The sequence below is a fragment of the Heterocephalus glaber genome, unplaced genomic scaffold, assembly GCF_053883595.1.
Source record: "Heterocephalus glaber isolate CG9 unplaced genomic scaffold, H.glaber_assembly_v1.0 deba00001504, whole genome shotgun sequence".
NCBI classification, from domain to species: domain Eukaryota; kingdom Metazoa; phylum Chordata; class Mammalia; order Rodentia; family Bathyergidae; genus Heterocephalus; species Heterocephalus glaber.
In genome coordinates this window covers 16,281,757-16,297,224 of record NW_028258324.1, presented here as the reverse complement: position 1 = coordinate 16,297,224, position 15,468 = coordinate 16,281,757, and the positions used below count along the sequence as shown (strand labels likewise).

Sequence of the window (15,468 nt, the reverse complement as noted above, 5' to 3'; positions counted from 1 at the left end):
AAGATACCAAATATGTGTCCACTCAAGCTGAGAAAATGCCTTAGAGTCTTCTCCCATGAGTGTTCACATGTTTTTATATTGCAAGACCCCTTCCATTCCTTCTCTTTATCCATGTGCATATCTATCTCCCCGAGTCTTCTGTGACGACAGAAAGTGCTCCAAATAGGCATGGTCCTGTAGGCAATGGGGTACTCCTCCTGACATGCTAGAGCAAAAGACTCAGATCTTCACTCAGGAAACATTCTGAGAAGCAGGCTTTCAGGCTTATGGATAGCAAGTCTTTCCTCTCGCCAGTCCTTCTCCCCATCCCAGCAGGCTTCTGTTCCTTGCCAGGTAGGCCAGAGGAGTGACCCCAGAGGAGAAGCTTAAGTTGAATCCCCACCTCCCTATGGCTCCTTGTTTGTTCTCTATAAGCATCCCAAAGTCTTGTTCAAGAACGCCAGTACATTCTCAGAGTCCAAATGAAAAAGGGGTAAAGATGAGCAGCAACTGGCCCAAGGAAAAGATGACCATCTGAATGTCTGAGTGGGGCACTAAGTGTGGCCATCTGCACCCATTTGAAGACATCCTCTCCTCCACCAAACAGAGAGATGGGAATGCTGGGGTGCATTTTCCTAAATAAAGCAGAAGTTTCTTTAAAGCATTTGGCCTAAGCATCAGGCAAAATGTGTCTCTGCTTCAGGTTTGGAGTGGAATGCTTAATGTTTCCTGGCAGCATGAGAGAGAAAGTGTGAATCCCTACCCATGTTCTCAAGCTATATAAGTCCAGATAAACTGTATTGCTGCAGAGGAAATCATAAATAATACATCGTAGGACAAGGATTTCAATATTTTTGAAGGGTTTCATTTCTCCTCACTTTCAACTTTGATATATGTACTTATTTAACAAGGGTCTGGGGAGGGTTAATTGAATTAATATATGTAAAGCACTTTGAGTTTGAAAAGAATACGCAATATAAATGGAAGTGTCACTAAAAAGGTTAATCTAATTTACATCTAACACTTTCAGTTCATGATGTTAATGAACTATATCCTTTTAGAGAGTGATTAATTTATAGAAATGTGATTATTTTTCCTAATGCTATATATGGGTCAGCTTTTCCCATTACTATATCTAAATTTATGAGAGAATTCAGCATTTTATAAATTAAAATAATAAATCAAATGTTCCTGTAATGATTATATTTCATTAATTACAAAAAGACGTGCATTAGATTAACATTTATCTGTTTTAATTAATTTGCTGCAATGCAGGTACCCAAGCAAATTGGGAAATGACACAGCAACTTGACATAATATTAACAGTTTTGACTGATTCTGAAAATTCATGGTTCTGCAACCATTGCCTTCATCGCACAACTATAGTGACCACCAGCTATGTGACACATGCAGGCTGGATATCAAAGAACTAAAAAGGGACACAACACTTAATCCAAACTTTGAAAAGTATATTGAACAAATGTGTGAGGCAGTTTAAAGAGAAAAGGATGCTAGGTGTTGTTTTGGGAGTTGGAGTGTCAGAATCTGAAAACAGACTTCTTAAATATGATCACTTTATTTTCTTAGGCACTTTCTCCTTTCAAAAGGTTTTCAGAGCCACCTCTGAATGGATATTCAAAACTTCTTGGGTGAAGGAAGGAGATGCAGTGGGATCCTTCCTGCCTAAGGAAAAAATAATACCCAAAGAGGCTGAGCAATTTGCCTGAGCTTTATAGCTCAGTGGATCCAGGCCACATGAGTTTGATACCATGGCCATTATTTGATACTGCACAGTGACTTCCTGGTCAGATTTGATTGAGAGCTGTGTATTTATTTAACTGCATAGTACAACAGTTATGGAAATACAACATGGAAGAAGTCATAAAAATGATGTTTATTTAAAAATCAGCAATCTTCACATGACAAATCAATGCAGTGATTCCAAGGGAATAAGTCAAATTTTAGCCATTTAAGCATTCTCAGAAGTAATGAGAACAACATTCACCACCTCTTTGAGTGTGAATTCCCACGGCATCTGCTGGGCCTGACTCCTTCACACATTTTGATTTGCTCAATGGTCTCCGGACTCATCTACAGACTGGAGTATTTTAAACCCTTACAAAGTGAAAGCTGCAAGCTAATTCTGGAGGATAGCCAAATCGCTTAAAAGGAAAGGCCAGAGCAGAACCTCCTCCCCAGGACCAGAGGCAGGAAGTGGCCGTGCCCAGGATAAGTGGGAATCTGTAGAGTCCCACAGGGTTTGACGCTGGTGTGGGTAGCAGTACCTTACACAGGGTCCCTCCCTCAGCACTCTGTGCCCACTCTGAGCCTTGGACAGTGCTGGGCACTGGTATCACATTGATGAGCAGGGTGCTTCCCCTTCATGGACTCCCAGTCCCCCTGGGGAGACAGGGAGCCAATAGGCTCTCTGAGGAGCAAACAAGTGGTGGGTGGAGTATAGAGGAGGAAGGGCCTCACTTGGGAGTGGCACCATCAGAAGAAGCAGCACAGTATGGAGGGGGCATTTCTCCACCTTGGCTGGGCATCAGAAACACTGGAGAGCTTTAAACAAAATCCCAGATCCAGCCTCGGAGAAACCACAACAGAATCTCCAGGGGTGGCAGTTCCACACAACTGTATTATATTAGAACTCTCTCAAGTGCCTCTGCTGTGCATCTGAGAGCCCCTGGCACAGTGGACAAGAGGAGAACTCTGAAACTAGACTTCGGATTCAAATCCCAGCTCTACTGCTTGAGTAGCTGAGGGAACTGAGTAAGTAGCTCAGGCTTACTTGGCTCAGTTTCCTCACCTTCAAAATGGGGATAATAAGGGAACCCATCTCATCACTCAGACACAAGGGCTGAAGAAGTTAATAACCATTAAGCACTCAGAACAGTGCTTGGCACATAGTAAATTTTGGAAGATAGAGGCATTTAGTCATTTGGAAATTTCTTTCAGCCTCATTTAAAGGAGAGGAAGCTAGATAAGAAACCCAAGGAAAAATTATTAACAGACTTTCAGGGCAGGCCGGAAAGTTTGGACTCTATCTTGAGAGGGCTGGATCTCCCCTGGTAGCATGTCAGCAGAGGTGTGGCACCTCCTCAAAGAAGGTAGCTGGGCCTTATGTACTCCTGCCTCCAAGAAGGTTTGGGTGCCAAGGGTGAAACCCGAAGCTCTCTGCAGACATCTCCTGTGCCAGCCTTTGCTCCAGGAGTGTCTGAGCTCCTTATCAAGGTAACAGTAGAAATGGAAGAGCTGGAAGTGAAAACTTTGGTGTCCTCATCTAAAAGTAAGAAGGGCTGGCAAATGATGGGAGCACTCTAGGGGTAATAGCAAAGGAACAAGGTGAAAGAATATGATTACACATTCTGAGGTGATGACCATGATGCCTGAGGAAGGGGAGAGGCCAGGACTTTGGGATATTGTGCTCTTTGTACACTGGGCACCACAAGCAGTACTCTGTGAAGGACAGGAAGTGCAGGTATCTTCTGGAGTATTCAGCTACTCGCAACTTCCTGAGAGACCATAGCATGGATGATGAGGACAGAATTCATGATGAATGGGATTTCCTGTAGGCCTGGCACAAATGGGGTTTGTGTTGGCAACAGTGTGATGGACACAGGGAGAGAATCTAGTACTTTCATTTGCAAAAGCAGTAGCAATGAGGAGAAAGGACAGGTTCTAGATCTTTCTGAGTAGAATCAAAAAGACATGATGAAAGATTGTGTTGATGGGTATGGAGGAATAAACAGGCTGGAGGATTCTTTTCACCCAAATAGAGGTGAGCAGTAGATTATCAGAGGGAAGACAAGAGTTTGGATTGGAATACGTGGGGCTAGTGAGGTACCCTGGAGGATCTAAAAGGGACAGACAATGAATAAGTTTTGAGTGGACAGAATGAACTTAAAGTAACTAAGGCAAAAAATTATTAGTCAGGATCAGAAATAACCCTGGGGAGGACTGAGGTGAGCAGAAGATACACCGGGCTGGGGACAAGCGAGTACCTAAGGAGGTACTGGAGACAAGATGCCTAACCTAACATGAGAAAAGTGCTAAATAGTGAGAGAAGTGGGCCTCAGATGGCCATCATCCAAGAAGACACCCGACTTGCCATACTGGCAGCAACCACCGGGAAGTCTGACCCCTAGGTCTAATTCCTGCTCTACTGTTGGATGCCCTAGGATGTCCATTTTCCAACCTATAAAATGAGTATTTGTGAAAAACACAACCCACATATATAAACTCTTGCCATGACATTAAAAGAAAAGCTACCTTGGTGAGCAGTCAGATATCTGTTTCTCCTTCTGAACTATCTCCTCCCTTGCTGCCACACACAACTGTCAGCATTGTCTCTTCATTCTCCCAGTGTCCAGCCAGTCAATATGCTTGAAAGTGCTCCTGGAATCCTTTATTAACCTGCCTGGCCCAAAAGGAATCAGAAGATGACAATGCATATTCCAAATGAACAATCAGAACAGAACTTCGGGCACATTGCCAGTTGGCTGGGGCTGTCCTTCTGGTGCAGGACACTCCCTGAAATGCATCAGTGCAGACATCTGCCTTCTCTGCTTGAGGCCAGGCATGCAGGAGGTGAGGAGGGCTTCATGATGCCCAGATGATAAGAGACAAACCATGCTCACTTCAAATCCAGGACTCGGAGTGAGGCTTCCAGAGAAGCTGACTTTTGCAGCAGTTTTGAAGTAAAATTCTAACAATATTCCCAGACACAGGTGATGCCTCCTGGACCAGCAGGGCCACTCAGACCTCACTCAGAGCCTTCCTTGTTCAGACAGCGAATCACTGTTGTACGTAACCCCATGTGAGGTGGGAATCCCAGGTCTGCCATGCTGTTCTAGGTTTAGAACTTCCATTTCTTCACTTTCTTTATTTTTCTCAATTTTAGTTTTTATTAGTACATATTAGCGGTACATAATGATCACATTCCTCACAGGGAGTTGGTACATGTACATGATACATTTCAATTCTTTTTATTTCTCTTCCTCTCCCCTCCCTCTCTCCTCTCTCAAAAAAACAAAACAAGAAATTCTATTTGACTCAGCTATTCCCCTTCTAGGCATCTTCCTGAAAGAGTTAAAGATGTCATATTACAGTGACACACTCATACCTATGTTTATAGCAGCACAACTCACAATAGCTAAATCTTGGAAGCAGCCTGTATGTCCGTCAGCAGATGAATGTGGTATTTATGTACAAGAGTACTATTCTGTCATAAAGAAGGATACACTTGAATCATCCATGGGAAAATGGATGCAACTTGAAGCCCTAATGTTAAGTGAAATAAATCAGAAATACAAGCTTACATATTACATGGTTTATCTTACATGAGCAACAGGAAATATAAATAAAGAACCTCAATTTCGCCATCTCTGAGCTATAAGGCCCTGAGCAAGGCACATTCCTTCTAGCAGTCTTTCTTACTCTGCAAACATGGAATATTAGTTTTACCTCCTTCTTACAGTTAGTGTGAAGGTCAAACCAGTTGTCTCATGTGAGGTGCTTCAGAACAGTGCCTGGAACATGGGATATATTCAATAAACATTCACTGTTTCATTAGCTCCGAAGCTATAGACAGAAATATATTTGATGCTGGCTCAGCTCCTTCCCTGATTCTGCTTGTGTAACAATCGCAAGCGTTCTCACTTCCTTGCCTTTACCTGTCCTGTTGCCTCCCTCACCTGTGTACCGAATGCCTACTCACCCAGCAGTACCCCTCTCACTTTCTCCACCTGAGTACCTAACCTTCTAACCCTCTTCTCTCTCTCTCTCTCTCTCTCTCTCTCTCTCTCTCTCTCTCTGTTTCTCTGAACAGAGTCTTGCTATATAGTCAAGCTGGCCTTGAACTCACTGTTTGTAGCTTAGGCTGACCTTAATGTCCAAGTACTTATGATCTTCCTGCCTCGGCCTTCTTAGAGTCACTAGTCTCTGGTAATTTTTTTCCCCTTTCTTACAAGACCTTTTAGGGTCTATGATACAAACTCTACTATCTTCCTACAAGTTACTAGGTTCTGCGATAGTTCATGGTCATATGTGATGTCTGCCCAATACAATATGAGCTCTTTGATATTTGGAACTCACTTTATCTTTTTGCTCCCCTTCAGAATGAGGGCTGAGAAGTAACTAGTGATTGATAAAACTAAAGAACAGGGCTGAGCACGGGTGCTGATGGGCCTAACTCCCGTCCCAGGCATTCTCTTCTGACCAGTGCCCACTCCTGCATCCCGACTGTGTCTTCCTCACAGCTCACAGTGGGATCCTCTGTCCTATTTGGTGCCAGCATTGTTGGCTCAACACTCTTTCCCCAGCTCAGCCCTCCCCATGGCCCATCCTCAAAGCATGTCCTTCCACAGGAATCACTTCCACCAGGTCCAATTAGTGGTAGGCTGCACAACAAAAAATAGAGTAATCATCTGTCTCAAGCTGTTATTTCTTTATCCTAGTTGGGGTTGCCCTCTTTCATGTAAACATAGAGCATCACAAATGCTATAAATGTCATAAAAGAGAGAATCCTTCTGACCACAGGCTGGGAGGCAAGTGCCAACGGGGCAGGCAATCTCTATACCCACTCCTCCAGAATCCAGAACCTCCCACACCTCTGGTGCTGCCACATGGAGACATGGTTGTTTGTTGGTTTATTTATTTATATAGCTAACACTGCTGACCCTTTCTCTGAGCTGGGCCTGCATTAAGTTCCATTTGAGATAGCTAAGATGGCAACCTTGGCTTCAAAGGCATTCACAGGCCAGTGGAAAAAAGCAGATGTTTTCATAAACAATTTAAACCAAATATGTGTGTGCATGTGAATTTATAAGTGATACTTCCAGACATACACAGAGAAAGAGGGGGAAACATCGAGAGACAGAGAAACAAAGAGAAAAGAGTTTGAGCTAAGAAAGATATGTGCAAAGCTATTGAATTGCCAAAAAAAGAAAGTTCAACAAATCTCAAGACAGTGGAATCAAATGTTACGTGGTTAACAATTACAGTTGTTATATAGTTAGAGACTTTCACATACCACAAACTAAGCTAGGTGTTTCTAAGTACTATCATGACAACATAACTTGCAAGGTAGATCTCCATATCCCCATTTTATACACAAGGAAATTGAGACTCAAATAGTTAAACTTATACCAGATCATGTGTTGAAGTGATAGAGTTAGGATTGGAACCCAAGTTTCTCTGACAACTAAGCCCAAACTTTGCTTCATACTGCACAGCAGAAAAATCTAAAGTATCTAGGTCAAGAAATGCATTCACTGAGCAAATACTATTGATGGCTCAGCTCATATCTCACAGCCAGGCCCTTAGATAGAGCACAGCCATAGTGTAGCTCCAGCTCTCAGGGCCACAGACCAGCCCTGGAGTCAGGCAAGGAAACACACATATGCCACGGGGAGAGGCACTGTCATCTGGCATTGACCAGCCCAGAAGGTTCCCGGGGAAAAGCCATGTCCAAGTCTGACCACATCTTGAGTTACAATGGGAATTAAGCAGAGACAGATGATCTTCTAATCAGAACCTGGGGCCCAGGGCAGAGAAAGGGTTAGTCCAGAAATCACAGGTGATTGAGGGTGACTACAGGTCAGAGTGCAGCCTTTGATGCATACCGAATACCATCGCGGAGGGATTCTTGACATTTGCATTTCAGCTAGAGAAATAACTCTGCCATACCCCTAGGAGACGTGTGCTATTTGGCCAAGACAATTAAGCACATTCACCACAATTCCATTCCACCTATGGCTCTACCAGAAATTCTGCAATGTGAAATCTGGAATATTCAAGGACGATTTTTTAATGTGTGGGAGGGAGGATGAAGCTGCTGCTCTGAGCAAGAACACTGGTTCTGTAGATGAAAGCAAGACCTTCCTCCCTCACTTGACCTCCATGCCCTTTATACATAACAGCCTGGACCCTCATGCTGCTGTGGGGAGGACCACAGGGGCGCCTGGGTCACTTGGAGGTACAGCTCAGCTTCTCTGGGATCCTCAGATCTGCTTTCAAGCCAAAGGGACAGAATATCCAATAAACAAGTCAGGGGACACAGGCATGGTGGTCCTTATTCTCACCACAGTGCTGCATGCTCTAGCTGAAGCTCTTGGGAGGTCATGTACTCACTCTCAGATTCTGTTTCTTCGCATATGAAAGGGGCTATCAATTAAAGGCTCTGCGTGTGTTGTAAGAGTGAGAGAAATGAAATCCCATGCAACGGGAGAAGCATGGTTCTTGTTACACTCTAAGGAAGGGTTCCACACATAGCAGTAACTGCAACTGCACTATTGTTGTTGTTACCCTTCTAATCTGTGCTCGCTTCTCCCTATTACCAAAAGCTGCTTTTGTGAACTTATTCTCCCCAGCCCATCTCCCTTGCCTGTGTCACTATCACTTAGTATTCTACTTTGGACAAATTCTGTCTGCTGTCATTCTCTTAAAATTTCCACTTAAAATTTTCTCTCCAACTTGATCAAAAGGTCACTGAAGAAGAACAAGGATGGAAGGGGCCAGAGGATGTCTTCTGCAGTCTGCTCAAGAAGCTTCCAGAGAACCAGGCCAGGCTCTGGGCACACAGGTAAGTATCACAATAATTGATGGTCTGCTCTAAAGGATTGTCCTAAACAACCCCTAGGCCTGAAAATTGAGAACTGAAAAGTCATCGTGTACCAGGTCCTTGAGATCGTGAGACCACTGCTATTCTGGCAAATTTTGCACAAATCTTCAGGTACTTGCCTAGATTGCATGTTTTTCTTTATCTTGAATAAGACATATCTTTCTAAGCCCCAGAGACTTCTTGGGTCCAAACTGCCATCCCAGCTTTGTTCATAGAGCACATGCATGTAATCTGATCTGTTCAAGGAATTCATGAGGTATTTGTCTTTTTTGAATAGCCCAGATACAAGGGGTGAAGAGAAAGGGTAATAACTACCTGTCCAGGATATTATTTCTGAAATTGGCAATATGTTTGCAGGGAAAATGAACCGATCGTATGAAAACTCCAAACAGTTGTCTGAGATTAGCTACTGGATCTCCTATAGCAAGAATCAAGAAACATAAAGACAGAGGATGCTGTGAACCACAAACATGACATCTTATGCCAGCCCAAAGCTGGGAGCATACACCTTGAAAGAGCTCTCCAGGGGACACATTCAAGTCTGCCAACCAGCTTGGTGCCATGTCTCCCAATTTTCTTCTATAGGGATACAGAAGCATATAGAAGGAAAAAAACTATTTTTATTCAATCTACTTCACATGCTTTCCTGAGGGGTGTGTGTGTGTGTGTTTGTGTGTGATGGGACTAATGATATGAACCTTAAAAATAACAAAGTTGGAGGCAGGATGCATTATATCAAAAGCATATAGCTTTATTATCTCAAGTGTTCTTAAGAGATTGTATGATTTAGAAATGTAAAATTCAACTGCATTTTAATAAAGTCAGTCCTGTAAATACTAACTAAAGTATAATAATAAAATGTCTCTGTGGTGATCAAACATGCATTTATCTTTTTAAAAAGCAGCAAAAGATGCTCTTTGCAGCCTCCCAGTGGTTGGAAGGGGGAAGAAGAGAGCGAACAGGAGGAATTCAGACTGAACTCTCACTCCGCAGAGTCAGTGAACTTTTTACACTGGAAAGACAAATGGCTGGTTTTTAACCAGGAAGTTGATACGTTCTAAGAGAGAAAGATGAAAGATGTTAATTAAAATGTACATAATCATTCACAAAAAAATGCATCATTGAGAGCCTGGAGTTTTTTCTTTTTTCAACGTTCTCTTTCTTTCATCTTTCACCTTTCCCTTCTGACCTAAGAGCTCAGCAATGTGGCCTGCACACAGGGTCTTCTTCCCCAAAGACTTCTCCCCTGGCCTTCACCTGCTGCAAGCGCTCGCTCTCTCACTCTCTCTCTCTCTCTTTCTCTCTCTCCTTTGAAGAATCTGCTTATAAATATGCTATTTGCTCTGCTACAAAGTGATGGAAAATCGCACCCCCTCCCCCATGTAATTTGGCTGCTTTACAAAGTGTTTTCATTAGAGAAGGAGGGTAAAAGGTTTGGAAGCTCATTGTATTTTATTCTATTTTCACCAAAACAGCCTCTCAGATTGGTCCCTTTGTATCAGCGACTCCTTTACCACACCAATCTTAAGATATTTTCATAATGAGTTTTTCCGTTGTCTTTCAAAAACTAAGAAGAAAAGAAAATGCCTGTCAACCAGGAGGAAAAGGCTGGAACGAAACAGGATGCTTGCTTATAAAGTCTTGAAAATTATGTCACTAATAATATATATGCGGATATTGCAAACAGAAACTCCTCTATTCTTATCACTCCCAAATTACAGAAGAGGTAGTTCCTAAAGCCCAGACTAGGCAACTGTCCGCCTCTGGATCTCTCCACCCACCAGGGGTAACTCCACCTGGTCTGCATACCCTTGCCTGAGCTACCGGTAAACCGTAGTTCAAAGCCAGCCTCTGAATTAGGTCGCGCTAATAGGCAGCTGTTTTCCCACAGGCGCAAACCCCTCGCTCTCAGATGCTCTCCAGCCAAGGTTCCAAGGACCACCCTTATTGTCACCGTGCAGATCTGGCTACAGCCCACAAACCAAACGCACGCCCTTCTTGTCAACAGCGCAGAGAATCAACAAGTTATCTCTAGGCTGAGCGCTCCAGCTTGGATCTGCTACAGTCGCCCCTGCGCCCACCGTCACCACCACCCTCACCCAGGCCTGCCTCCCCAAGCCTCCTCATCCCCAGCTAGCACGTGATTTGTCTCAGACCCGCCCTCCAGGCACCCTCATCCCAGCGCTCCTCCCGGCGCTCCAAGGCAGCTGTCAAAGTCCGGGGATCTCCAGCTTCTAAGCCAGCCTGACAGCCCCGGGCGTTCTTTGGGATCTAGCTTTTTTTCTGGGTAGAAGGGCGGGGAGGTCTAGATCTTCAAACCCACGGAGTGAACGAGGGAGTGGTGTCAGGTTCTGTGCCTCGGACCTCAGGAGCCTCAGCGGAGTTGGAGAGGCAGTGGGGAGCATCATATCGCGCACTTGGTCCAGACTGCTGCCCACGGGGGGGGGGGGGGGGGGGCGTTCCCAGGGGAGCCAGAGCTGTCCTCTGGGAGCCAACCGAGTGCTAAGCGGCGCTTCCCTGGAGCCTGCAAGTTTCCATTCCTTCTTCGACCTGGGAGAACAGCCACAGCTCGGCTCGCTCCGGAGATACTGTGTTGAGCCTTCCCCCGGGCACGAGAGACACAGGCTCTTTCTCCCCCCGGCTACGCCAGCGCCCCGCTCCCGCTGCCCCTGGGACGCAATCCTTGACACGGCACAGACCGCCCCCAAAGTTGTCTGGACTCCCCAGACCTCGCTTTCTCCTCAGTCCCTGGACCCCACCCAGGGGCTGGGCCTGCAGCACGGAGCGCTGAGTTGGGGATCCGTGGGCGCACAGAGGCCAGAGCAGCTGCGGTGAGGGAGGGCGGGCAGTTCCAGCCGGAGCCTGGATCTCACCCGTCCGCACCCTCTCGCCGCCCCGCCTGCCTCCTGCGAGCGGAGGAAACTTCCCCAGCACCCACCTTTGGCCGCAAGGAGGCGGCGCCGCCGGCTGTCCCCGCGGCTGTCCCCGCTGCCGTCGCCGCTCCCCACGGCCAGCGCCAGCAGTAGCGGCACCCAGCACAGCCTCCCGGGCAGCATCCTCGCTGCCGAAGCCGCCTTCGAGCTGCCGCCGCCGCCTACTTCCCGCGCCGGCTCTCGCCTCCCGGTGTCCCCGAGCCACGGGCCCCTTTCGGCGCCGCCGGGTGCGCCTCGGTGCCCTCGCCGCCGCCGCCGCCGCCACGCTCGGCCTCCAGTGCCCTCTGCCGCGCCGCGCGCTCGCCAGCAGCAGCCGCGCTCACTGGCGCGGACCCAGAGCGGCTCCGGCGCTCACCCCGAGACGGTCCTTGACGTCACGAAGGGAGGGAGGTGGCTCGTGCATATTCATGAGACGCGGACACGGCGCCGGGCTCCGCGCTTCGTGCCCGGCGACTCAAGCCCCCAACTTTCCTCACCCCACCCACCACGCCGAGCACTACCCAGTCCTCCTGCCTCAGTCGGGGGAGCTAGCTCCCAAAGGAGTCTCGTGGGTGGCTTCAGGGAGCCCTCTGGCCCTGGAGCCCCTCACCAGCTCTCCTAACAGCTGCTGCAAGGATGACGGGCTGCTCTAGAAAGTGATCGCCCGGGGCCTGAGGGTCGTCTAGGGGGGAAAGGGGACCGGACCCTGCTCTGCCTGCCCTTTGAATTGAGATCCGGGCGAAGGGACGGGCGGGCTTTGCTGTGGGTCCTACCCTTGGCTAGGTCAGTGGACGCTCTCTGCCTCCTGGTCTGGGGAGGGCGCCAGGCGCACACCAGTGCTGGAACTGCTAGGAGTTGTCGCGCAGGGAACAGCGATTTGGACCTGGTTGACAGAGGCCAGGCTCTGCACCATCTCGAAGAAGCAGGGCAGCAGGGATTCTCAGGGGTTGATAGACCCGCTGAATCAGAAAAGGTAAATTTGGGTCTCAGTTGGGACCACATTTAAACTTCCCTGCAAGAAGTCAGCATCTTTCTGTTGTCACTGCATCTCCAAGAGCAGGACACTTAATGTTGGGCCTCCTAAAATCTTATGCCAGACAGTATTGTCAGATCTCTGAGTGCGGGGACCAGGCACATCTTGGCATCCTCAACCACCCCCAGTCACAAAAAGATCACAAAGCTACTCAGAATAAATCCTTGACCATATTTACATATATGTAGAACCAATGACATATCAAGTTTCATAAGAAGTTACTTTGGAAATGAGGTAAATGGGGAAATATAGAAACAAATAAAATTTATTTATTCATCTATTTTGCATTGACTCAAAGTGTTTCCTAAGCGCCTAAGAGGGTTGTCTTGTCCTGCCAGTAAGAATTAGATTAGTAGGCAATGGAAACAGTCAACTCAAAGTCTGTGTTCTCCCTCTAAGAAGCAAGAGAGGGCTGTAAAAGCAATTACAATCCCTTGTAAATGTAATGGTCCTGCATGTTCTTTATGTTGCTAGATGCCAGTGTATACAAATCAATTAACAAAATGTATGCATTGCAACAGTGACTCAACAGCATCATATAGGTAATAAGTATACTGTGGGGTACTCAACAAAACCATAAAATCTATTAACAGCCCTGGGGCTGCTCAGCCTCCTGTACCACTCTGGAAGCACACCCAGAGCGTGCAGTTACAAAAGCAAACTTCAGCATTTCAGCCACCAACGGGTGCTTAAGGACAACCACAAATCACAATGGCTGCATGACCAGGAAAGATTCATCACCTCACTTTTCCTTTAACTTACAATTCAACATCTGTGCTATATTCTTGTCTCACACATGAGGACACGGAGGCTCAAGGATGTTAAGCTACTTCTTTGCCCAAGGTCAAAGAGCTAGCAAGTGCCCCAGGCCAACACGGAGACCTTGCCTTTCTTGGATTTTGTTACCATTATCCAGAAAGGGCGCCATGAAGAGGTAGAACCTGACCCAGGCAAAATCAGGGAAGCCAGTAAATGGAGAAGGATCATAAATTTGATTCATTTGCTTCCATTTACATTCATCTAATTCCTTATCAGCTCCCCCTTGATTTTCTCTAATAAGTAGACCTACCTTACTGACTTGTCTGTACTATCCCTGATGTCATTAAACTGGGGCAAACATTTTACATGAAATTTCAATTCAGACCAAAGAGTGAGAAGGGGGAAAATAGAGCTAAATGGAAAATAGTTTCAAGTAGTAGAACACCAGAAATGAACACAGCAGAGAAAAACACCAGGGGGCAGACCTGTGTTCAACAGGCAGAAAGTTGTCAGCCTCCATCTTTTCCTCTACAGATGAGGTTAAGAACAATGCATATCGAGGTAGATCAAGTGCACTAATGACACTATTTGTTATGCCTCCCTGAATCTATTTACTATGGAGGTGCCCTCCCACCCCAACTTAGAACTTGGCTGTGTGATTTACTTTGGCCAGTGGTACAGTAGAATGCATGTTTTCTCTTTCTTTTGCATGCCACTGCCATGAGAACAAACCCAGGCTGAACCTGCAGGAAGGTAAGAGACCACATGAAGGAGAGCTGAGATGGCCCATTTGGCCATGGCCACTTTAAATTGGTCAGTACCAACTGACCCACTAGTGGGCAACAGATACATGAGCAAGCCCACCCAGCCAAGATCAGCCAAGCCTGGCCCACCTCAGAATTGCTCATTTGACTCAAGATAAATACTAAATGGTTGTTGCATTAAGGCACTATATTTGGGGGGTGTCTCAGTCACTTTCTCATCACCCGAACCTTAACTTAAAGGAGGACACCTACAACTTTAAGGAGGAGAGAATAATTTTGGCTCACAGTTGTAAAGGGCTCAATCTTTATGTGGTTGGCCAGCTCCAAGGCAGAAATGTCATGGTAGAAGGGCCTGGGCAGAGGAAGATTGCTTGTGTCATGGAAGTCAGGAAGCAGAAGAGAAAGGAAGAGCCAGGAAGGGAGATATGCACTTCTAGGTCAAGCCCCCATTGACCTGCCTCTGACCAATACATAACCTCCTAACCAATAAATAACCTGCCTCTAATAAATAAATAACCTCCTATCTGCAAGTAAGCTAAGAATTCATCAGTGGACTAATCCGCTGCTGAGTATAATGCCCCATGATCCAATCACCTTCCAAATACTTTAAGTTTTGGGGGGACAACCAGACCTAAACCGTAACAGAGGGAATTGATTAAGCAGTGTGACATCTGATATATCAGGGTCATTACAAGAAGCAAATTAGAAAATATGGATGAAACACTCAGTATGTTGTATATAGCCAATGTTCAATAAATGTAAAAAATGTAAAAATGTCTTCTTTTTTTTTTTTTTTTTTGGTACCAGAGATCGAACTCAGGTCCTTGCACTTGTGCAGCCGGTGACGAAACCACTGAGCTAAATCCCCGGCCTTGTCTTCTTCTTATTCCTACTTCTCAAGTGTGAAATTCCAATCACAACCCTGAATTGGTTCACTTGGGGAAAAGGTGACAATGACCTTGCTTAGAGGGAAAGCAATGAAGTTCAGCATTAGAGATACTCAAGCCACAAGAGCTTCAAGTCCACGCCATTTGTGTGGAGCACTTCTGCATTGTCTGCCAGGCCACTGCAGATGCAAAAAATCAGATCAAGCACCTAGAAGTTAATGAATCTCCACTCACACATTGGCTTTGGAGGTTGTATATTCCATGCCTCTTTTCATCCTTTCAACAAAAGGTGTGATTTGCCCTACTTTATTATAATCAAATTACGGGCTCAGAAAGTTTGGGTAACTAATCCACATTCACATAATTGTGCAGAATATCAATTCACCTCTGCCAAATTTCATTTTTGCCCCACATAGGATTGTTTGGGGAGAGGCATGGAAGATAAATAAACAATAAATTTTTTTAAAAAAATTTATCCTTCATTGCTTCTGAATAATGACCATTTAAGTAG

At 45.8% G+C, this 15,468-nt stretch overlaps 1 protein-coding gene across 1 annotated transcript in view; it reads right to left on the bottom strand.

Moving 5' to 3' along the window:
* Nucleotides 1-11,795, bottom strand: part of Clstn2 (calsyntenin 2) — a 615,455-nt gene extending 603,660 nt beyond the window's left edge. The window contains exon 1 of the mRNA XM_021250694.2: nt 11,541-11,795. Within this exon, the coding sequence (XP_021106353.1) occupies nt 11,541-11,658 (118 nt within the window). The 5' untranslated portion in view covers nt 11,659-11,795. The remainder of the gene's footprint in view (nt 1-11,540) is intronic.
* Between the last annotated feature and the right edge of the window lie 3,673 nt (nt 11,796-15,468).